The sequence below is a fragment of the Xenia sp. Carnegie-2017 genome, unplaced genomic scaffold (genome assembly GCF_021976095.1).
Source record: "Xenia sp. Carnegie-2017 unplaced genomic scaffold, XeniaSp_v1 HiC_scaffold_1, whole genome shotgun sequence".
NCBI lineage: Eukaryota > Metazoa > Cnidaria > Anthozoa > Malacalcyonacea > Xeniidae > Xenia > Xenia sp. Carnegie-2017.
The window spans coordinates 6262526-6285950 of NW_025813402.1; the positions used below are offsets into that span (position 1 = coordinate 6262526).

General features: G+C 34.1%; 2 protein-coding genes across 2 annotated transcripts in view; one reads left to right on the plus strand and one right to left on the minus strand.

The window, feature by feature from the left end:
• LOC124443308 (dedicator of cytokinesis protein 7-like) overlaps nt 1–19604 on the minus strand; it is a 30453-nt gene extending 10849 nt beyond the window's left edge. The window contains exons 1-29 of the mRNA XM_046993816.1: nt 19504–19604; nt 19270–19411; nt 17261–17439; nt 17021–17092; nt 15932–16067; nt 15306–15376; nt 14638–14785; nt 14223–14308; nt 13648–13714; nt 13058–13282; nt 12567–12755; nt 11618–11803; nt 11335–11428; nt 10501–10571; nt 10041–10132; nt 9485–9605; nt 8339–8409; nt 8056–8200; nt 6588–6689; nt 6336–6422; nt 5281–5506; nt 4696–4875; nt 2935–3173; nt 2604–2699; nt 1791–1931; nt 1522–1635; nt 1107–1399; nt 753–1038; nt 79–203 (exon numbers count right to left, since the gene is read on the minus strand). Of these exons, the coding sequence (XP_046849772.1) occupies nt 79–203; nt 753–1038; nt 1107–1399; nt 1522–1635; nt 1791–1931; nt 2604–2699; nt 2935–3173; nt 4696–4875; nt 5281–5506; nt 6336–6422; nt 6588–6689; nt 8056–8200; nt 8339–8409; nt 9485–9605; nt 10041–10132; nt 10501–10571; nt 11335–11428; nt 11618–11803; nt 12567–12755; nt 13058–13282; nt 13648–13714; nt 14223–14308; nt 14638–14785; nt 15306–15376; nt 15932–16067; nt 17021–17092; nt 17261–17439; nt 19270–19411; nt 19504–19565 (4046 nt within the window). The 5' untranslated portion in view covers nt 19566–19604. The remainder of the gene's footprint in view (nt 1–78; nt 204–752; nt 1039–1106; nt 1400–1521; nt 1636–1790; nt 1932–2603; nt 2700–2934; nt 3174–4695; nt 4876–5280; nt 5507–6335; nt 6423–6587; nt 6690–8055; nt 8201–8338; nt 8410–9484; nt 9606–10040; nt 10133–10500; nt 10572–11334; nt 11429–11617; nt 11804–12566; nt 12756–13057; nt 13283–13647; nt 13715–14222; nt 14309–14637; nt 14786–15305; nt 15377–15931; nt 16068–17020; nt 17093–17260; nt 17440–19269; nt 19412–19503) is intronic.
• LOC124443320 (cystinosin-like) overlaps nt 19552–23425 on the plus strand; it is an 8849-nt gene continuing 4975 nt past the window's right edge. The window contains exons 1-6 of the mRNA XM_046993826.1: nt 19552–19808; nt 21917–22010; nt 22172–22244; nt 22354–22460; nt 22820–22934; nt 23107–23132. Of these exons, the coding sequence (XP_046849782.1) occupies nt 19754–19808; nt 21917–22010; nt 22172–22244; nt 22354–22460; nt 22820–22934; nt 23107–23132 (470 nt within the window). The 5' untranslated portion in view covers nt 19552–19753. The remainder of the gene's footprint in view (nt 19809–21916; nt 22011–22171; nt 22245–22353; nt 22461–22819; nt 22935–23106; nt 23133–23425) is intronic.

Here is a 23425-nt window from a genome sequence, read left to right on the forward strand (position 1 = left end):
TATGGAAAAAAGTAGATTAACAGTCATACAAGGTGGAACAAAAATGTACAATAATTTAGAAAAGCACATTGTACATACGTTGAAGATGGTTGCCTCGCCCACCATTCCTTTAAGACTGTTGTATCTTCGTTTTTGATGACCCAAAGGAAACATAAGAGCAACTTACGCGTCGAATCAGAACTCAAACTCGGCTGTTGAGATTTCTACGAGATAAAAATACACGCTAAACGAGAAAATAACAACTCCTGTAATGAAGATGCGATATAGTTAGCTTTACGTATTTGTAGATGTAGATCGTCCAGGTTAGTAAAGTCCCGAGAAGGACTGTTGGGGTTGATGTTGACTGACGTTTCGACAACCCAAGCGGTTGTCATTTATATCTGCATTTTTGACTCTGAAGATGACTACAGCAAAGGTTCTCGAAACGTCGGTCAACATCAACACCAACTGTCCTTCTCAGGACTCTACTAACCTGGACTATCTACATCTACAAACATGTAACGATACCCCCGGTTCAAACATAATTACTTTATAGGTAGCTTTATGATTAAGATTCTGTTCGTTGTCGTTTATATTGCAAAAGCGTTGAAAACAAGAATATATAAAGCTTTCACGATACAAGATGGAAAATAGTTAAATATTCAAGAACAAAAATGCGTAGATTGTAAATGGAAAGTCCATAGAAAAGAAGGGAATACCAAGTGAACGTACTTCTACGAATTAGCAATACAAGCAAGTCGACTGAATCACACCTGACTTGAATAATCTCTGCCTAGATCATCACCATGAGAACCCCATCGAGATGTGAGAGTAGATGTCGCTATGGCATTTGGAACAGATATGCTCAGTTCGCCATTGTTGTCTTCCATAGGTGCACCGTGTAATAAAGAGACGTTTTCAATGACAATGCCCAAAATCGGAAGATATAACGATGCAACGCGGGCTCTGCATGAGATTTCGTCATATCGCGTATCGGCATCATGGCATTTTATCAAGTCTGCAATACATTGAATAGCTTGATCTTGAATAGCTGCCTCACTAAAAATAAAGATGAATTTCATGATTTCGGATACGACACAAAGAAAAGTGTGAACTCTTTTATATACCTTCCTTCCAAGGCAAGTGAAAGCTCGGACAATAAAAGCCCAGACAAGAAATGTTGACGACGAAAATTTTTAGAAAGTTCAGCCATACTTGGCGGCATCGAGGATGTCATCATTGACGAGGCACTTGATTCAATTGACACTAATGATGGCGAAGGAGATATCTGAGGTGATGGAAACAAGGGCATCTTGAAAGGAAGATTTAATGTAACGTAATGCTCATGACTGCAAATTATGCGCAAGGCGTCGAGTCGAAGTTCGGCCAAACCAGGTTTTTGGACCGTTGCAGTCATGATCTATAAACAATACGAGATTCTGTATAGACACTTTTGAGACAAACGCAAAATTTAGCAAAATGCGAGACTGTATATGAGATGAACAGTTACATTATTAAACAAATAGTTTTCTTTGTTCAAACCTCGGAATAATATTGCTTCAATAACTTTAAAACATATCCACGGTCCATTAGAGACAATATGTCGTAAAAGAAAAACGACAAATATGAGTTTAAAGCTTTAGCTAACGAAGGGTTCTGCAAAGTTAAAATGAACACGTTACATTCTTAATACAACTACATAATTTGAGTAAAAATATTTACAGCTAGTGATGCAAGTTCGAAAAAACATCCTTTTTTGCAGCTTTGTCAAGACGCAACCTTGCCACAAAAGCAATACGAATTTTCCAAACCTGACTGAACATTTCGATTATCTCTTTAGTAACCATGTCAAGTAGAGCTGCTACGTCATCCATAAACTGCCTTGGAAAACGGGCACTTCTTGAAAAGTAGAACTTATCAATGTTGTCCAGGTATTGAGCCATACTTTTTACCTAAGGACACAAGAAAAATGTTAAGAATTGAACTAACATGAGTTTTTTCGTAAGGAAGTTACATATGAAGACAATTCGTCATTTCGATTTTTCCCAGATAAGATTTCAATAATAATATGAGGCATGACGTTAACGTTTTAGTTCATGTACTGTCAAAACCTGTGCTAGTTTAACAATTGTCTTCATACAAACATTATTGGGAGACTTTCAACTGTATCTTAAATGCAACAGTTAGCGACCTGATAGTAGATTATGGGTGCTTGGCTTTTTAAGTTACTCCTGTATAACTTAAATTACCCAGATATACACTAACAACATTTATTTTAGACACCCAATAACGACATTCTTTTTCACCTATATACTATAAAGTCATTAATTTAAGATACACACCAACATAATTTATTTCGCATACACTACAACGACATTCATATCATATTAACACTAACAACATTTATTTTAGATACACACTAACGACATTTATTTTAGATACACACCAACCAACATCATTCAATTAACCTACACGCTAACGACATTCATTTCACATACACGCCAATGTCATTCACAAATGCTGGAACAACCCTTAAATCGAGCAGGCTTTTCATCCTTATTGCTGCTGCCTCATTAATCCATCCGTTTGAAAAAGAAATTAGCTTGTCAATATATGCTACTGACCATCAATTCGAAAAAAAACCAAGCATGGGCAAGAGTCTTATGTCGCACATCCCCAGTTGCAACAGTCCACTGCAGAGCAATTTCTTCGTGAACAAGCTAGAATATAAAAATAATATTACACATACCATACGCAAACCAAAGACAAAAGTACATAGAGTGATGCGATTCTGAAAAAAACACTACAACACAGATTCATTTTCTATAATATATTTACGATGGTCTTCACCATACCTAAAATACAACCAGCTGAAATAGTGATGACTTATCCCATTTTTTTACACGTTCACGGCGAAGTGAAAATTAGTGTTTCAAGTGTTTTTAACACGCGTACCTTTTTATTCGCAGGTGCTATTGGCAATTTCATATGACCGGCCTTTGACTCAGCCATACTACTTCGATTACCAGGTTCTTTACTTATTTGACCGAGTTTCCAGTCTTCCGAGTTCCTATCCAGACCACGCGTTGGTGAAAGCAGGTCAGATACAGCATTCAACGAGGGATTACTATTGCTATGCCTTCTTGTTTTCAACCATTCTTCACGTGATACTTGCATGCTTATTGGACGTTCATCTGTCATGAACACATAAATTACGTGAAGTAAGATGCGATTCAAGAGCAGCATTCAAGGTTACAAAAGCATTAACAAACTTGTAGCAGCAACAGACTCTACATTGACTAATGATAACCAAGAACTGTATAATTACTTAAGATAAATTTAAAGGCACGAAATGCTTTTGAAATAGAGATGTGTATGTTGACAAAGGTCTTCAAAAGAATGGTGTCACTCTTAGGCAGTAATTCATCAGACAGTCCGATGTGTTAGTCATGCTATGCATATATTTTTATGTTTTAAAGTGTAAAACAGTTAATGAAATTCCTTACAAAAACAACAACTCCTTCTGACTAGTTATTTGAATTAACCATAAAATGTTCCATACATTTATTTCATTTCTTCATTAACTTCCATTTAGTTTCGATTCATGTATCATGAGGTGAATAGCCAATGACTTCACGGCAAATAATATGAAAAAAGTTATAGTCTACAGAACCAATTATTGTCTTGTTGTCCACGATTTAGAAAACACCGTTGATATAAAATTTCGCGCTTCCCAGACGGGGAAAGCGTTAACATAATGACGATCATAGCGCCGCTCACAATGATTTTGAATTTAAAATATTTACTTTCTCATGTAAATTTTGAAATTATACAATGATTGTGTTTGTCTTAGATTCGTGGACTGACCTTTGGTTTCATATATAACTCAGTATGAGAAAGAATCAAGTGTTCCGGAGTAACATCCTTTAAACAACCAACATTAAAATGCAGCAAAATTTACAATAAAGTGAATGATTTCTCACATCTTAGTGATCTTGGCAAAATATCCAAAGAATTTTTAAATATAAGAAATGTCTACATAGGACAACTAAACTGTTTCATAAACCTTAAATACATTGAATAACTAGTACCTACATTAAATCACACAGAACATAAATCACACTCAACCCCCGGAAGCTTTACACTATGTATGACTCCTCTGGATTTTTGTCTCTTAACACAATGGATTGCGATCATTTGGACGACAGAGCGAACAACTTGCTAACGACTACATACGTTTTGCAAGCAACGTCAGACGCATACGCCAAGAACTCTGGTTCAACCACCGCTGCAAGGATGACGTAAGAACCAGATAACAAATACGGCTAACCTGACGTTTACTCCTCATTTGACTCCGCTAAGGTTGATGACCACCGCTAAGGTTGTCGAAACGTCAGTCAACAACAACACCAACTGTTATTCTCAGGACTATATTAACCTGGACTATCTACATTTACACACATGTAACGATACTCCCAGGTTCAAACCATTTACTTTACAATGAAAGCCATACACTAAAAATAGGGGATGCGTTCCTCACGACTGAATTTATTTCCCAGGCCCCTCTCGACATTCCACTTACTACGAAATCATATAAAATATGTGGACATGAAGAAGTGCATAGGTGAATTCAAAATACATTGGCATTTATATATTTTTCGTAACAGCAAACAAAAAGCAAATTCATAAACCGTAAATGGTGGAAGATAGCCTCACCTTTGTAGGTGTCGGAGTAAGACGATGAACGAGAAGTCGAAAATGGTGCACTAAATATGTAGGTAACGAAAGACAGTAACAAAGAGCTCCGACCATGGCTGTCAACATGGTTATTTAAAAGACGGTGAATTCTTTCGACAATATTGGCCAGAGATTGAAAAGCCGACTGCCCAATGTTTACTAGAGAAAAAAAAGGAAAAAACTGAATGAGCACAGTCATCTACTCTGGTCTACTAAAGTAGCTGCCTTTATTTTGGTTTTTCAACAGTTCTTTTAGAAGATCAAGACAAACATGCTATTCACAGCAATATCTACAAACATGCGTGATATTTGAATTTTCTTATTTAAGAGAAAGTGAGTAGGTTGATTTTCCATGGTTAACAAAGAATAAAACTGCACCGCTAAGATTGCAATACATCTACCAAGGGAAAACACGTTTTGCTGTTATGAAATCAAACTAGTGTCGATGAATGTGATCTTGTTTTTGCAACATAAAACTCGTTCTAAAACTCGTAACGGATGATCTCATTGTGATTTCTACAGCTACAAAATATACTAAGATAAGTGTTATGACTTGTAACATACCAACATGACCACCAACTGAGGGCGGTCGTACAAGCAAGACAATAAGTTTCTCTAAAATGATCGGAAGGAAATGTACCAGTGGTTCATCTGATGTATTACACAAATTTAAAACACCAATCTTGAGATTTTTCTCAAGATTTCCATCTTGTGAGCGCCCGGGAGAAGCTGGTGAAGTGCGTTTTTGAATCTGATGACAGTACTTTAAGAATCGATGAATGAATATACCCTAAAACATTAATTATTATTCCCTATGTAAACAATGTCGATTTTGATTGGTCAACTACCTGCAAATAATTCTCGATATCTGTAATTCTGACGTCATATTTACAAATAATTCTAGATGTCTGTAAGTATGACATCATATCCACAAACAATAGTTTCTACAATTATCGACGCCATTAAAAGCCGGTTTTGAGAAAAGTAAAAATAGCGATGATTGCCACAGTTTTTAACAACGATATGCAAAACGTTTTTGAACAAAATGGCTGTGAAAAATACTAAAAAAGCGGTGAAGCTGGCTTTGAACCTATTTACAACATATTTAAAGCAGAAGAACTTGAACAAACCGTCTGACATGGACAATTTGGCGAAAAATTTTAATAATATTTCAGTTAGTTGAAGTGAATAATAAAACAATATTATTGAATTCAGCTTCAGCGTGATATGAAGAATTATTCAGATCTCGGGCCGAAGCGAAGCTGTGGCGGAAAGCATTGACCTCGGTTTGAATAATTCTTCAACCTCGTCAATAATTGTTTATTATTATGCAATAATCGTGCGATTTCGATTGTGATTGGCTAAGAGCCTACTAAAAAATTGAAAATCATCAGTAGGTGACGTAATTTTTGATGCGAGCAATGTAAACAACATCTTGCTCGAGATTTTCTAACATTTCATGAACAAACTGTTTTCATTCGAATTATCGAGAATAAAGAAGTAAAAAACACTGAAAGGGTTACAATGTCAGTTAGTGGCCTCATCCAATAATTGTTAAATATCAAAAGTAACTTTATTGACGGTAGATATGAAATGTACGAGTCAAAATAAAGATTTACCTGAGTATGCACGGAGGATATTGCTCGAACTGCAATGTTAAATACACCTCTACGATTATCAACCCATTTTAGACCAGGAATATCCATCTAAATGAAATTAAAAATACATGAATACAGCATTTGTAACGAATTTGACACAATATTGAAAAATGACAAGAATAAAGAAAAAAATAACAAATGGGGCAAATATAAATCATTTCTGTAAATCAGCTTTTACCTACTGCATTGAAATATAATACTTGTTTTACAAACCTCAGGTGAATACATGCTGTAGCTTTGGTGCAGCTGATCAACACAAACTGGTAAATCAAACTCTCCTAAGTTTAGCTGACCATCTTTCAATATAGGTAGCCACTATTTAAAATGACAAAAGAATGATGCTTAAAATAAAATACATGTCGATATATACACACAGAAATCTAATAAGTACGCAGAACAACATTTGTGTGATCAGTTGGAGTGTTCAATATAAAGATTAAAGCCTAACAGATCGTTTACAAAAAAGCAATAAGCGGTTTATTTGAAGATATTTATTAAAAGAAAGCAAGAAACGTTTCCCCTTGGGCGATGGAGCTGCCAAAGGCATTAAGTTATCCTTTACTTTAGACAAGACGTGAATCATGAGTTTAAATGGGTGCCATATAAGATGATTTTAAAATGTCTGGAGAAGCACGGTGGTTAGAGTAATTAGTAAGAGAAAAAACGATTGACATTAAATGGTTAGTACACCGTTTTCCACGGATAGGAAGGGACTGCCTTTAAGCTCCATCCTATTACTTCCGCCTTAGGCAGCTCTATCACTCTCAAGCTTTTTTGGTTTAACACTCCCTTCAGCAATACTTCACATCGCACTTGCTCATTCATAGTAATGTGATACCTCTGACCAGGGGTGTATTGGAGGGAGGGCACAGGGGGCACAGTGTTCCTCGATAAAATTCTTTATCAAGTTAGGGGGGGTTCACCCTCCCCTTATAATTCTTCAACATTGCATGATTTCAAATTGTAAAGCATATATTTAAATCATTCACCTCCATACATAAATAATTTTGTGATTTTACACGCTTAATCATTCCTATACGTAGCAGTAAATGCAAGCTATTAGATTACTACGTATAACATGAAGTAGTTTCTGACAGTTTATTTTAACCGCTTATACAAACAGCACGTTTTCCGTTTGTTTAAAATTCTACTTTCTACTAAGTTCATGATTTCTTCCCCTGCGAGATTTTGATTTATCAAATCAAGCCCCCCGTGCCAAAATTTTGGCAATACACTCCTGCCTCTGAAATAACTAAATATTTATTTGTCATAAAGAAACACATTCTCTGTAATTAGTCTGAAGATGTCTTGAGTCACGACGAAACGTCACTTGCTTTCTTTTAATAAATACTATAAAATCAAACTGGTTATGGCTTTTTTTTCGAAAACGATCTATTGGACTCTTACTTTATATTAAAATTCGATTCCCGCCTGGCACCCCACAGGCAACAATATTGAGTGTTCAACTTTAAACCTTCATTTCACACCACATTCATAGGAAAACTACGTCATGGGTGGTACATGGGTACCCGGATATACACACATAAACAAAATAGACATAGCTGGCTACCAAAAGTTAGTCTGTTTATGGAAACGGCCACGATGCCATCATTCGGATTTCTCAACTCGATAAGTTTTATACTTGCAAAATGATTTATATTTACTAACATAAAAAACTCACAGTATATCCAACAGGCGTTTCAATAGGACCATTATCATCTTTTTTTGTCGAACAGCTGATGTGATAGAAAGTAAATAACAAATGATGTTGTTCTGTCAAATGAGCTGGAAGCTTAATCTTTATTTCTTCATTGAAATCTGGGATTCTAAAAAATAATTCAAAAGCCCTCAAAACGTATGCTATATATATCAAACGAACTATATTACCCGGTATACCGTTGACTTTTATTACAAAAACAACCACAAAGAAAGATATTGTAATATAAAGAGTGACGAAAACTTACTTATTATGATAGGTGACCGAAGTCCACGCTGCTTTTGACAAGGATGCACAACTTGACTTGCCAAAGATACACTGAAATAAAATCACTCACATGAAAAATCACATTCGATAAATGAAAGTCAATTTAGATGATAAAATTTGTGGATAATTTTGCACCAAGATGTGACAACACGTGAGCTTGAATAAATTAAAAATTCACTCGATCAGGATCACTGATATGTATAAAGACTGGATAATGTAACCTAATTCTGGTGCATAGAAAATGGTTAGCACTATTTTCCACCCAGCAAACCGCCCTTTACTTTACACAATCGGAAATAAATTTAAGATGGCGGCTAATGGGAAAGAACCAAAAGCTAAGAGGAAACCATGCATGCACTGGTGCTAGGTCGTTTTGAGATGGCGAGTAATTTTATATTTTTATAATACAGTTTTTAATATCAACATATGAAAATATTTACAGATAAATGTTACAGTTTAAATTTTCATGCAACCACCTTAAGTTATAAACTTATAATCCAGGCTGGAAAAAATGTCGTTTTTCGACGATTGTGTAAAATATTACATAAAATATTATATTGTGTAAAATATTAGATTGTGTAAAATATTATATTGTGTAAAATATTATATTTCAAAGTAAAGGGCGGTTTGCTGGGTGGAAAATAGTGCTAACCATAGAAAATCTTGAAGCCAACTTTTGACAGCGGCGGCCATATTGGACTGTCACTTGTAATATATATTTTATAATGAATTTTTCGCGTAATTTGTATTTTCGTTATTTTATACTTCCGAAATCGTGCCAAATCGCTTATAATGATATTTAAACAACGTGAGAAGATTTCCATAAGAAATTTAGAGAACATGAGTTTTTGCTTAAAACCGCTCTATTACAGTCATGTCATATGTTTATCTCAAGAGTAAAACATATGATCCAAAATAAATGCGAGAGTAGGATTTCGTTAAATAAAAAGTAATATAACGCACTGAAAAAGTGTATAGTCCAATATGGCCGCCCCCCGGCTTCAAGTCAAGAACTAAGTTGCGTTATCCAGTTCTTATACATATCAGTGATCAGGATAAAGAATTGTGGTATAAACTGGTAATTGAAGTCGGTTTGTTGAACTCTAGTTTAGAAACCATGACAAACCTCTAGTGGACCAGTTTTTGAATTTTCCCCAAAGAGAAACTGAACTTTGACGGCAATGTTTCTTACAGAACCAGATCTACTTGAAAAATTGACGCTCATCGGGTAAACAAATAGAAGGTTTCTATCAAAAGAAAAAATTATACAAGCCAATGAGAGATGTTAACTGGGCAAAAATAAAAAAATCTTTACATAAAACAACCAAATAAAATTTAATGCCACAATCATATCAAGATAGATTCCTTGGTGATAGCAATCTTGCTATGCAAATTTAGCCAACACATTGAATTGTACACTGAACTATACAATGATCTGGGACGTCAACCCTGCTACCACATGAAACGCAGTAGGTCAATTGCCAAGATAGGTCTTGCCACACGAGCTTTGGTTATAAACCAAAAAACCAACATATAAATTAGTCTAGACAGATTTCAAAAAAGATTTCCGAACGCGGGCTCGTGTCGTAACCATTTTGTACGAAAAAACCCCGAATTCGGGTTGGAGTGCTTGAGGCATAGTAGAAAGTTGTAAATATAGTTTTAAACGTCTTGACTCTTACTTATATGATATATGTGGAACATAAACTTCTTTCGGAACGAATTCTTCAACTTCTTTAAATGGCCGGACATGTCCATCTTGATAAGGATATATCTACAAAAATAGACCAGTTGTTGTAACCTGTTTAAAATGTCGTATTTCAACATTATATGATTTTGTTGTAACACAACGAAATTTATTTGTTGTTGAGATTCGGTTTTCATTAAAATTGGATTGTCGCAATTGTAGTGAAAAAAAAATATGATTTCTGTTTTCAAATGTCAAAATTCTGCATAAGAAAGAAACACAACAAATTAGAACAGTGAATTACAACCAACAATTAAGATAATGCATTAGTATTTATGGGAATGCTAACGTGACGTAAAAACGAACAATTGGAACAACCTGTAGCAACCAGTTGTCCAAATATGTACTGCTCACCAAAAAATTACACCTACACGTAGGTCAACAATTAACACTACCTGTTGTAACTCGGACGTCAAACAATATGGAGGTTTTTCTCCAGGAGGCGAAATGTCAAGCTTTAGACGCCCTACAGAATAAAATGTGGATTCTTAATAAAAACTTCAGGCAAACTGAATTAAAATGCTCATTTCAAATCATTATGTACAAAAATCAAACAAACACAGAAAACTAAAGGGGGTAAAGAGTAAATTTTGGACACTACAGATAACACAGAGTAAACACAGGGCACTACAGGTAACACAGAGTAAACCTAGGAAACTAAATGTAACACAGAGTAAGCCTAGGATACTTAATGTATCACAGAGTAAACCTAGGAAACAAAATGTAACACAGAGTAAACCTAAGAAATTAAATGTAACACAGAGTAAACCTGGGAAACTAAATGAAACAAAGAGTAAACACAGAACACAACAGGTACCACAGAGTAAACACAAGGCACTACAGGTAACACAGATTAAACGTAAGACACTACAGGTAACACAGAATTAACACAGGACACTACAGGTAACACATATTAAACATAAGACACTACAAGTAACATAGAGTAAACACAGGACACTACAGATAAACACAGGACACTACAGGTAACACATAGTAAACATAATACACTACAGGTAACATAGAGTAAACACAAGACACTACAGGTAACACAGGAAACTACAGGTAACACATAGTAAACATAAGGCCCTCCAAGGAACAAAGAGCAAACACATGACACTACAGGTAACACAGAGTAAACATAGGACAATCCACTCAACTAAACAAGATCATTTCACATAAATATGCTCGTAAAAACAAGATTTATAATTGAATAAGTATAAATGCAATACCTGAAATATTTTTCAGACGTTTGAGTAAAGACGATGGACGTCTTAAGTCCGCTAAGAATTTTAGCAAATCGTCATCTTTTAATTTATCCGGTTCCTGTCAACAAAGGAACCCGTAAAACAGAATGGAATAATGTATAAAAAAATAATTATAGACTGCCATCTTAATTTGAATAGCTATTTGCACATTGTACATTTTTCTTGCCTATATTAAACTTCACAATTGAACATAATATTTATATGTTGAAGACTAAGAAAGAAAAACAGTCTTTATAAAATACAGCACCTGTTTGAAGAAACTCCTAACAGTTAACGTAACAGGTCGAAAGCTTGATAAATCTACGGGAATATCGTCAAGGTCACCATACATAGAACGACGTTGACTACTCATTGAGTTACTTCGTCGAGGTAACGAGTCAGTTTTCTCTTTCTTCGTGTATGTAGGAGTAGAAGGGGATTCCGTAGGACTATTCTATGTATATAATCATATATATGTACTAGTAGAAGGGGATTCCGTTATATTTTGATTAACAAACTCTTGTTTGCTACTTCATTCAACGTAATTATTTTCTCAACACCATTTGTGGGATGTTGAATTATAAAATCAGGATTGTATACATTGTTGCACATATCTACTTATATACCTATATACCCATGTATACTAACCCAATTTCATAGTTACATACCTATATACCCATGTATACTAACCCATTTTCATAGTTACATACCTAGATACCAATCAATAGAAATCCAATTTCATAATTATACACTTAGGTGCCCAATGTATAAAAATCCAATTTCATAATTCAAAATCACACAAATGAAGTTGAGACAAACTAAGATGACTAAGTACACTTACATGAAGTAATACATGAGAGTTATAAGAAATTAAAAGTACGCAAGTCGTGAAATAACTACAAGTCAACGGACAATGTCCAGCCACGATAAGCATATGTCTGGCGAAACTTTCGTTACAGAGAGTCGGCTGCAAAAATATAGGTCCACTACTAAATTTTCAACTAAGAAAACGGGATATTAGAGCAAAAACTAGATTATCCGGTTATCTGACCAGTACTCTCGTTATTTCACGCCTTGCAAGTACGTATAAAATCAACAAAACGGAAAGATCGATGAACACATAGAAAAATGAACATACGGATTCGATAACAGTTAGTATAGAAGAAGTATATAAATAGACAGATCTTATTGATCTTCTAAAGGTAAAGATCTTCTACCTTTCTCATTGAAGATGATGTTCCTCCGCTCAAAGTGTCTTTTTCGTTCGAAGTGGCTGCGCTAGGATCACTTTGAGACACACCATTAATAATATCGGTCAGGTGGATTGCAGTCCAAGCAAAAGGCATTCGGTATTTTCCCAATCGATCACAGTTGACCGCTGCATTTAGTGCAAGTCTATCTTTGTTCTATAATGAACCCAACATCATGTTAATTAAAAATGGAAAATTTTCAAACAATTCTCTCTCAGTCAAGGATTCGTTCGCCCTATGTAATAGGATGGGGAAAACACAAGTAGAATCTGAAATCCCTTTTTTCTGGAATCTGGAATACTAAATCCAGCAAAAGTAAAGTGTGAAATCCAAAATGCACGAATAAGGAATCCAGCATATATTAAATGCGGATACGGAATCAGACAGCATGATTTTAATACATAAGTCGAAAAGATGTTTTTCACACTGCCATATAATCAAATATTATACGAAAATACCTTTGATTGGTCATTTTCTCTGATGTATGGCTCAGCTGCGTCAGAAATATCCCCTTGCTGAAACACTTTCTCAAGTTTTATGACAAGAAAAATGTCACTTGACGGATAAGTGATCGAAAAAATGGCTGCCCGACTAAGGGTCGTGATATCCACTTTGGGATTATGTCTCGCAATCATTCGTTTTTGTTCATCGCTGTTCATATCAAAATAAAAATTTTCAGAGACCTAAAGGCAATTCAAATAAATCAACTTGCACAGTTTTCCTACACAAAACGTTTTTCGCATGTTTGCAAATATAACACAATCACTAAACATAATCCAAAACAGATTCAGACTTGCTTTTCTAGAAGGTGTGTGTGGGGGTTGGCGGAAAGTTGATAATGATGGCACAGTTGTTTTCTAGTAGACCAGGCCATCCAATAAAAACTGAACACTTATGAACATATAACATCACTAGTCTTAAATCATCATGGATAACAGGGTAACACATGACAGCATTTTGATTTTGTCTTTAGTAAAAAGTATGAAATACACCAATGTCCTAATCCTAGATTTAATAATAAAACAATATTAACTATAAATAATTATACCTTTCTTTTGACTTTTCCATCATACAACGCCATGCTGGCAAATAATGGTTCAATATCTAAATCCAATCTAAACACAAATACATTATAAAAAATAAACAACAAAACGTTTGGGCTGATTGATCTGTAGCTGTGTTTCCATTACCCTGTGAAAACCGATCTGAGCCTAACCAATTAAAACAATCAAAAACAATTTTCAAATCTATCATAAATAAATGATAAAGAAAAAATTAAAACGTTTGTTTTTAATTTGCCTGCTTTTAATTCGTCTGTTTTCGCAGTTGTTTGTTATTTTATAAAAGAAATAAAAGGTGTTTTTCGTGTTTGCACTGGCTTATGGAAACCTCGGAGACGTTTGTGAGAATTATTGAGCACGTACAACTATCCAGCTTCAGTCTCAGGCTTGCACTGATCAGCTTTAGAGTTCTCCCAAAGGTCTCCTTAGTTTGCATAAGACAGTTCAAACACAGTAAACATCTTTTTAAATGAAGGGAAATTAAAGCAATTCCCTTAATCATTCTAACGATAAAACAGCTCGCGATTCATTTAATGCCTAATTGAAAACAAAAAACACCTACTTCAAAGATAAACATTTTACAAGAATTCGTTGACCAAAATGCTGTTGAGGAATGGCTGGTGGAATACGTCTTACGGTTGAATCATTCTAAGATGGAAGAACATTCAATCAGTATTATCACATAATAAAGATCGATTCTTGTGTGTGAAAATTTTGAAGCGTCTTACTTTGTGTGAATACAGTTCTTAAAGTATAATCATTCATGGTGTTTATCTAAGCCCCCATGCCTCCATTACCACTAATTCCTTAGTGCACTCTTTAATTGAAAAAAGACAAGTTTAGTAGTATGCCTACTAAACCTAAATCAATTCAAGCATTGTGCGCCCATTCTTCCTTCTGAATGGCCGTTAATGAAAAATGCACAGGTTTTGAACAAGCCTGTTCCTGTTCGCCAACTGATAGTCTAAAATGTTTACCGTTTCGTCAACAGATACAGCAAAGAGCGAATGGATCCTTTCATACTGTCTGTAGTCCGCATTAGATTTATCAATTTCATCGATAGGTACATGATCTAAAACCCCAGGAAGTAATTCATCAGGCGTACACGTCTGGAGATCAACAATGCTAAAATAAGAAATGACAAAAATCAAACTCAACTTATTGTTTCGATAAGGTAAAAATTGTAGAATAAAAGTGGCATTTACGGAAATTACGATAATTCGTACCCATGGACGTACGAAGATCGATAATTGGTGGGGGGAGAAGGCATATATGCATGAAGGCATAAGCTATAGAAACGAATGGATTTCAATAGAACTTAATATGGCATACTGCACTTCTAGTAGAGTCCTGAGAAGGACTGTTGTTCAACATCAGTCTACATCAACAAAAACAGTCCTTCTCAGGACTCTACTAACCTGAATGATCTACATCCACAAACATGTCACGATAATCCCGGGTTCAAACCATTTACTTTATACTACACTTCTATTAAACCCACCACCTATTACCAATCTTCCTCCCTGTCCGTACCTTATCATTGTTAGTATAAGACCAATTAACATATTAACGAAACAATACTAACCTACATATCAAATTATAAAAATGATAGTTTTGATCACACATATAATCCATTATTACATACCTGGCAGCCAGTGTTCCTTTAGGCAGCTCGTCAGCAGGAGAAGTCTTTTTTCCTTCACCACGAGAGTCCAACTGTGTAAAATCACATTAAGATACACAATTGCTCATAATTTAAAGATAAAACACTTATTTAAATCTCGAAAGAAAGTGTAGAACCGATGCAGATCTATTAGATCTATTTACAACTAGAGAGTAAAGATCTATAGTGACCTCAAAGTCCTGGGGCCGTTTGAACGAAGGTCGAATAGCGCTATCCACAGAATAGCATATTTTTGAACGTTTCAAAAATCTCTTGAAATGGAAAAATCTACGATTTGAACTGGTGAATAAATGAAATACAATATCAGTTCTAGAATAACATAATTTCTCCATCGAAAAGAAAATATAACTACTTTTTTCAAAAGTATGAAAAAATTACTATCTAATGGATAACGCTAGGCTTCGTGCAACCTGCCCCATGCCCCAGGTGGCATTCTGAAATGATTCAACCTAATAAACCATAAAAATAAAGCAAGTAGTACTTTAATAACGGAAAAAACCTGCGCCTTTTCTTGTCAATAAGCAATAAAATGACAACTAAAAATATTTCTAATGTTGTTCACCGTAAATTTATTCAACAAAACCAACCGAATCGTTTTCGTTTCGCGTCCTTTCCTCGTCAACTTCATAATTATGCTTGGGTAAAGTTTGAAGAAAACTCTGCGTTCTGGCTCTTCTTCGTCTTGAATCTGGTTTTCCTTCCTCTTTGCTACGAAACTGATACCTAAAGAATGTCAGGTAGATGCATTTGTTTGAATGATTTATTATAAAGTAACTAAAAACATCTTTCGTATCGACAACTTTCGCTCTCAAAAAATGTCGCAAAAGTCCAGAGTAGCCCAGCCAGTCTGCAAGTTTTGGTCCTGTTATGTAAACTTCAAAGCATTACAATTGATTTTTTTTTATAAATCTGTTGTTTTTACAGTGAGTGAACATACTGGCTATGCCACTGTTGGAACACATCTTGTTTAACATAGCCATAGTCCCCGCTACAGCAGTAATTAACACATGAGCAAAGTATACCAAATGTTATACATTAATGTTTTTGTCAAAACATAAACTCACAAGGTCCAACGCGCCCAATTTAAAATGCCTATGAAAGTATAACTTTGCTATTCAAATTATACAATCACTGAACAGAACTTTTAAAATGAAAATGGACTTTCTAAACCAGTTTATGCGTGTCTTTATTAATACACAAGATGTTGAGGTTTTTGTAATGTTCGATTTATACAACCAGTGACGTCACATTGCATAATAAGAACTAAAATTATCAGGTGTATTTGCTGATATGCTTTAACCGAGCAAAGTTCCCTTCATTTTGAAGAGTTAATGATATAAAATGCTGCCTCGTAATTTCAACCAAACGTTGATAGGAAACTTAAGTATAATTGAAACTTTTCAACGAACACTATGCAATATGAAGTCACTAGTGAGGCAAATTGAGCTTAACAAAAACTTCAATATTTCATGAATGAAAAGAAAGATGCATGCACTGTTCTAGAAGTACACTGTCATCATAAAATATCGGCTCAATGAAAATATAATTTGAGTAGCAAAATTTTTGTTTCATAGGCACTTTAAACATACTTTAACAAACAAAACATCAAATGATTGTATGGACATGTTGATAGTGGAGAGGAGTTTCGTTAATATTCAATACTTGTGTGCGTGTACCTCCTGTTGACGACATGCCAATCAGATGTAAACAATTTCATACAATCAACAACAAGTGGATCTGAGTCGGCTCTAAAATACGAAAAAACTTCAATTCGTTATAAAAATAAAATCATTTTTGTCAGCGGTTTCTCAAAAAAAGTCAACAAAAGTAACATGATGATTGTACAAAATACAAGCACCGTACACAACATGACATTTTTAAAAGTAAACTATCAAATGCATCTATATAAAAATCACCCCGGATCTTTTGGAATATACGGATGTACTGTACGATGCTGTCGCGGTATTTTAGTCACTTCTATATCATCATCAGGAAACTCAAGCAATTTACTCTCGGGATCATCTTCCGATAGCGGGTGATTATCCAGTATGTACTTCTCAAACTCCAGAGGTTCCACAATGCTCGAGTGAGAAAGCTTTGGTGAAAAAAGAAAGCTTGAACGAGTTATGTTGAGACTCATACAGTTCAGTTTAGAGGATTTAGGAGACTTAGGAGAGAGCATGAAGCTTTTTCACGTTAAAATAACCACGTTGAATGAGAATACGTGGAAGAAGTTAAAGCTGGAAACTTCCCTTACAACTGAAGAAGACTACAACCATTGCTTTAACGAAGCCACGACACACTGACAATTTGAAACTATACGATAATCAAGTGCATGAAAATTTTGTAAAATTTAGGAATTTTTAATAAGAAAAATTGGCCACAAGTTTAATAATTGATTGGCCATTGTTTGTATGTACGTAGAGATATAGCTACATAGCTACATACAAACAGTGCAGTGAATAACTTCCTTACAATGGTACGGTACCTCGTATGGTACGTATGGTACCTCGATGGCTAACTAGGTACGTACATCTTGCCCTGAGGTCAATGCATATTTTCTAAAACGTTACTGTAATGCATGGCTTTAATACGCGTTGCTCGCGTTAATTTTTTCATTCCTTAAATATATATCAGGTCAGGAATAACTTATTTTGATAGTTAAATCTATTTCAAGAACATTTGCAATATATTTGATAGGTCGAAAAGGTTATCTTCACGTGCTTTCTGAGACTAGAAGTAGATGACTTCGTGCTGGCATGGCTTGAAGACATATGTAGCTTTTTTCATAAAGGTTTACAGTAAACAATAACCTTTTAAAATGTACAACTGTTCATACAGTATTTACCACAATATTGAATGGTGTTTATGCTTTAAGAAACGATCATGTTCCTCTTTTTACATGGCTTCCAGTACTGAGTTGCCTACTTTCAGGCTCAAAAAGCCCATTGTCATAAATTTTCAAGCTATTAAACATAATGCAAAAGTTCTTAAAACCAATTTAACTATCTATGGAAGATATTTCCGGAACCCTCATATAGGCTCTTTAAGTTGAACAAAAAATTTGTGAACTTACTTTATTTGTAATGTTTGATGCTGAAGTTTTTAAAGATATGCAATTCATAGGAGTAAGGGGTGATTCAAAAATCACTCTTTCTCCACTAAATTGACTGCTTTAACTGAATATACATAGTAGAGAAACTGCAAATGACACATCACAACAATGCTACAAACTACTCTGTTAAGTGAAGGCACACTTTCCTAAATTCATGCATATAATTCGAAAGTGAAAAATATAACTACAGAAACATTAAAGTAAATTGTACATTTACAAACATATTACATTTACAAAGTACATTTACAAAAATATACAGAAACATTATTCAACAACTCATAGCGCATTTCTAAATAAAGTTTTTAGGAAGCCTAGCAAGATGAAAACCTTTCAAACCTTTCATTAATAAAAAGAGTCAAAGCCAGACTGGAAAGTTTATAAACTGCACACCCGAGATTCAAAATGTGCATGCATAAAAGTATTACACAAAATTGTAATAGCACCCGAGATCTCTTTTATTGCTCTCAGGTACTCATTTAATTTACAAAGCTTAGAAACCTGTTTAAGAAGTTGATATTGCCCAACTCATATCAGTTTGAAATTTCTCAGATGCATATCATTTCTAGTAGTTTATTTGGTCAAGAGCAGAGAAATTTTAAAATCAAGCAATTGTAATTTTTACATCTATTCATTTGACTGAAGTTTTAAACAACGAAATATCAAGAATGAAAAAAAATAATCACTTATGTCAGTAGCTGCCATGACCACAAATGTTTAGCTATAGCCCATAACAAATTGACTAAAACAGTTCAAATCAATCATATGGAACCACATGATAAGACCACTAAAAATATAAACAAAGAAAATTACCGTGCCACTAGACATTCCTTGTATGGTATCTTGACTTGATCTACTGTCCACGCTGCATTGAGAACCAAAACTACTCGATCTTTGATGAGTAAACGCGAGTGTCGAGGCAGCCACTTCTCTGGCTTGTGCAGCGGAATAATTCCTGAAAATTATTGTTTAAACCCACATCAATTATCTTTCATAATTTTACATTGAATTTAAAGAGAGGAAACTTCAAACAAAAAATCATCTAACTTGTTTAATTTGTCGGCAAACGCACGACTTTTTTTACATAATCCACCACTCTGTTCCGCCATCGTGAATTTCTACTTTGTCACTCCTTGCCAGACCGGGGGGAGGGAGAAAGAAAAGTAGTTCTAGTAGAGGGAGACAAAACCAAAGCAGCAATTATTTTATAGTTTGTCTCGTGACAGTGAAGTTTGATTAATAAGTTTTCACTTTCAAAAGAATTTCTATAACCTGCCTTTTTATACATAAACCAGACATGCGAGCGCTTTTTCTGCTTCTATTATGTTACATGATAAAAAGCTACGATTTGGGTAAGTCTGTTTTTCGTAATATCTTTAATAGTAACTTGTAGTTGTGTTATCTATAAAAGCATGTCTCTCATGACTTTCGAGTACTTGGAGATTCTGCAAGCTATTTAGTTACTCGTGCATGCAATAGCATTATAAAAGTGAAAGTAAAGATCGAAGAAGAAAAAGAATTCTATAGAATAAAGTTTATTTGTTATGTAATTAGTTTATTCCTAATTTTAATAACAACAAAATGTCAAAATGAAACATAATTAGTGTTGAAAAATTAACCCTACATTTTCTAACCTATGTTGACATTTTTTAAAGAATTGCTAATAAAATCGTGTGTTTGTTAGCAAATTTAATTACCATGTCTTGTGCATACAGTAACAGTGAAACACTGTATTTTCAATTTCAAAATTGACATGCATTTCGGTTGGTAAAATTGCATTAGTCAAAACTTGACCATTCAAACTATATAATTTGTGGTCAAATCTGGAGATGTTCCCAATGATTTTTGAGTAATTTTGGTAGATTAATATGATTTTTTTACATGTGATGTCATAGTGTTACATAATATTTCTCAAAACTTTAAAACATGCTATTGAAAACCAAACATTCATCATTCAGTATGATATTTCTCTTGCTTGAGGTCAAATCAAATACCTTGATATACTCATTAGATTAACTCATTTCATGTTTTTAGTTTATCAGACTTATTTTATTATGTTGACCATTTACAAAGAGCGACTTTGTCATGTTCAGAATGGTGAACATGTATACATTCATGTGTTTTAAGAGTGGTACATTTTGAGGCACAACTCACTACAATAGTTAATGTTTTTACAGTTGAATCACCTCATGTTTGTTGATATGGACTCTGATTATGTTTAACTTAGTGAACTCATGGTTATGATCTTATTTGGTGCTTTTGATAACCATACTTTCTATAAATGGATGAAAGATAGATTTAAAACTTTTTTACCCATTCTAACCCAATCTACTGAAGTAGGAATGTAAGACTCAGATACTATTGTCACATATTTGTTGTGGCTTTTGCTTAGGAATAAAACCTTCATCATAGCTATCATTTTCACCTTCTGCTTAGCAGTGTGTGAATTAGTTCAGATAAAACGATGTTCAATTTTTTTGACAAAAGTGTTTCTTTAGAGGCATAATCAAATCGATATTACGCTAATTATTATATAGCGCTAATTGCTAAATTGAAATTTTAAGCGTGCTTCATATGTTTCATTTTGACTTGTTTTCATTTTAGCTAAAACGATGTGCAAATTGCACATTGCACACCATTAATTTGCACACTGCTGCTTAGTGTTTGTTTAGATTTGTTTCAGTTCATACAGGATCTGAAGTTTATTCTTTTCCCATGTGAATGTAACATGCAGAGTCTATGTTGGACTTCCAGTGGTTCATATGGCATTAAAATAGTTGGAAATAACTATTTTTGATAACTATTTCTATGACAATTATGTACCTAGAAGCAATTTTGAAATATCTTGTGCCAAAAAATGACTCTTTAAGCAATTGGGACACATAGGGTTGAAATATTGCTCATGATGCTCAAGCTAACAAATATTCAGGAAATTGGTTGAATTGGAAATTGCATTTTTTGAATACTATTTTTTTATAATCCTTGTCAATTATGCATAAATTTGGGCTTGCAATAAATGATCATAACTACCTATTTCTACCAAATGTTTTTGAAAACCTTGGACGGTGATTAAGATCGTTATCTTTCATCCTTGCAACCTTGGGTACTATCGCATGTACACAAAGCTGCAATGTTTGGTGGTTGTTCTGGGGGGGGGACCGGTAACATATGTTCATGCTCTTTATATACCCCAACATATAGAGAAATACTTTCACACAATCCGCATTGAAATTACGATTGAAGAAAAACATTCACACAATCAGTGTTGATTATGAATTATATTTGCATATAGGTGTTGTGACAACAACTTTTTTTCCCCTTTTCTACAATGTATTCTTTTTCCAACTTCTTTCTTTTTTTTGTCCATGTTTATTTAGTTTTACCGAACTTTATTTGGCACAGCTTTGTGTGTCCGTAACTTTCAAATCCATCGCTGACGGCGATTATTTCTTTACTTTAGTTGTGGCAACTTGTGAACTTAAGGCCATCAATAAACCGAAAAAAGTCCAGATTGGTAAAAATACTTCTTTTCAACTATCAATATCAAATCTAAGGTAAGTCTGTTCTTGCATGCATCTTTTACAGAACACGACTTCGTTATTTTGCATGTTATTGTTTCAAGTTGATGTCATCACGAGGCTTACACAGATAAATAACAATTGTTACTGTCGACCTCCATCCATATAGAGGATGCTCGTTTTCATTTATGTTCTAGAACACAGAAATCTAAGGAAGTATCAATTACAACTGCAACTGAAAAGCGGAACATTGCCTCGACTACAAATAATGTGAGCTTAAAAATTGACCTCGAAATTTATTGCTGACATTTTTGTTGAACTTTTTCCTTCATCATAACCTGGAGCTTTTGGTGTAATTCATTAATTTTTTTAAATTAAGGTGACCTTATCAATCAATCAAAGCACTGCGGTCGTGGTTATCCATGGAAAGCATGCAGGGGAGACGTACGTTACCTTTAATACGAACTCGTCTGTTTATATCAGCAAGTATGTATTCAGTTACTCTAACTTTGAGTGTAGTTGCAATTCTGCAACTTAGACTTTGATTTAAAATGTTTGATTGTAATGATTTTCATTCCGTAAAAGTCTTCGTTTTGATTTAAAATATATGATTTTAATGATTTTCCTTCCTTAAAAGTCTTCGTTTTGATTTAAAATATATGATTTTAATGATTTTCATTCCGTAAAAGTCTTCGTTTTGATTTAAAATATATGATTTTAATGATTTTCATTCCGTAAAAGTCTTCGTTTTGATTTAAAATATTTGATTGTAATGATTTTCATTCCGTAAAAGTCTTCGTTTTGATTTAAAATATTTGATTGTAATGATTTTCATTCCGTAAAAGTCTTCATAGATTCAAAGTTAAAGTAAACGTTGTACATTGCAAATGTCTTGTGATTGTGAACATTGTTATTGGATGGATTTATTTCGTGGCTTGGTCAATCTCATTTTATCCACAGGTGAATGTGTAAATCAAATTTCTCTTATTTCTAAAAGTGACGACTGAAGAAATTTTTTGAACTGTTTAAATTCTAGACTTTTTTTAATAGTTGACCGATGAGTTAAGAACATGACAACATATGCAAATTCGAATCTTAATGAAAAAACTGCTTAATTATGTATCTTTTCTAGGTTTATATCAATTGGTCAAGAAAAAGGTAATCGTTGTAAATCATTGTTGAAAATTTTGGTAAAGTACAAACGGAGTTTCGTCATATAAATGGTTATTTTGTCAGCACTGCACATTGATATCATATAAATGGTTAGTTTGTTGGTACTGCACAATGGTATCATATAAATGGTTAGTTTATTAACACTGTACAATGGTATCATATGAATGGTTAGTTCACGCCACACAATGGTATCATATGAATGGTTAGTTTATTAACACTGTACAATGGTATCATATGAATGGTTAGTTCATGCCACACAATGGTATCATATGAATGGT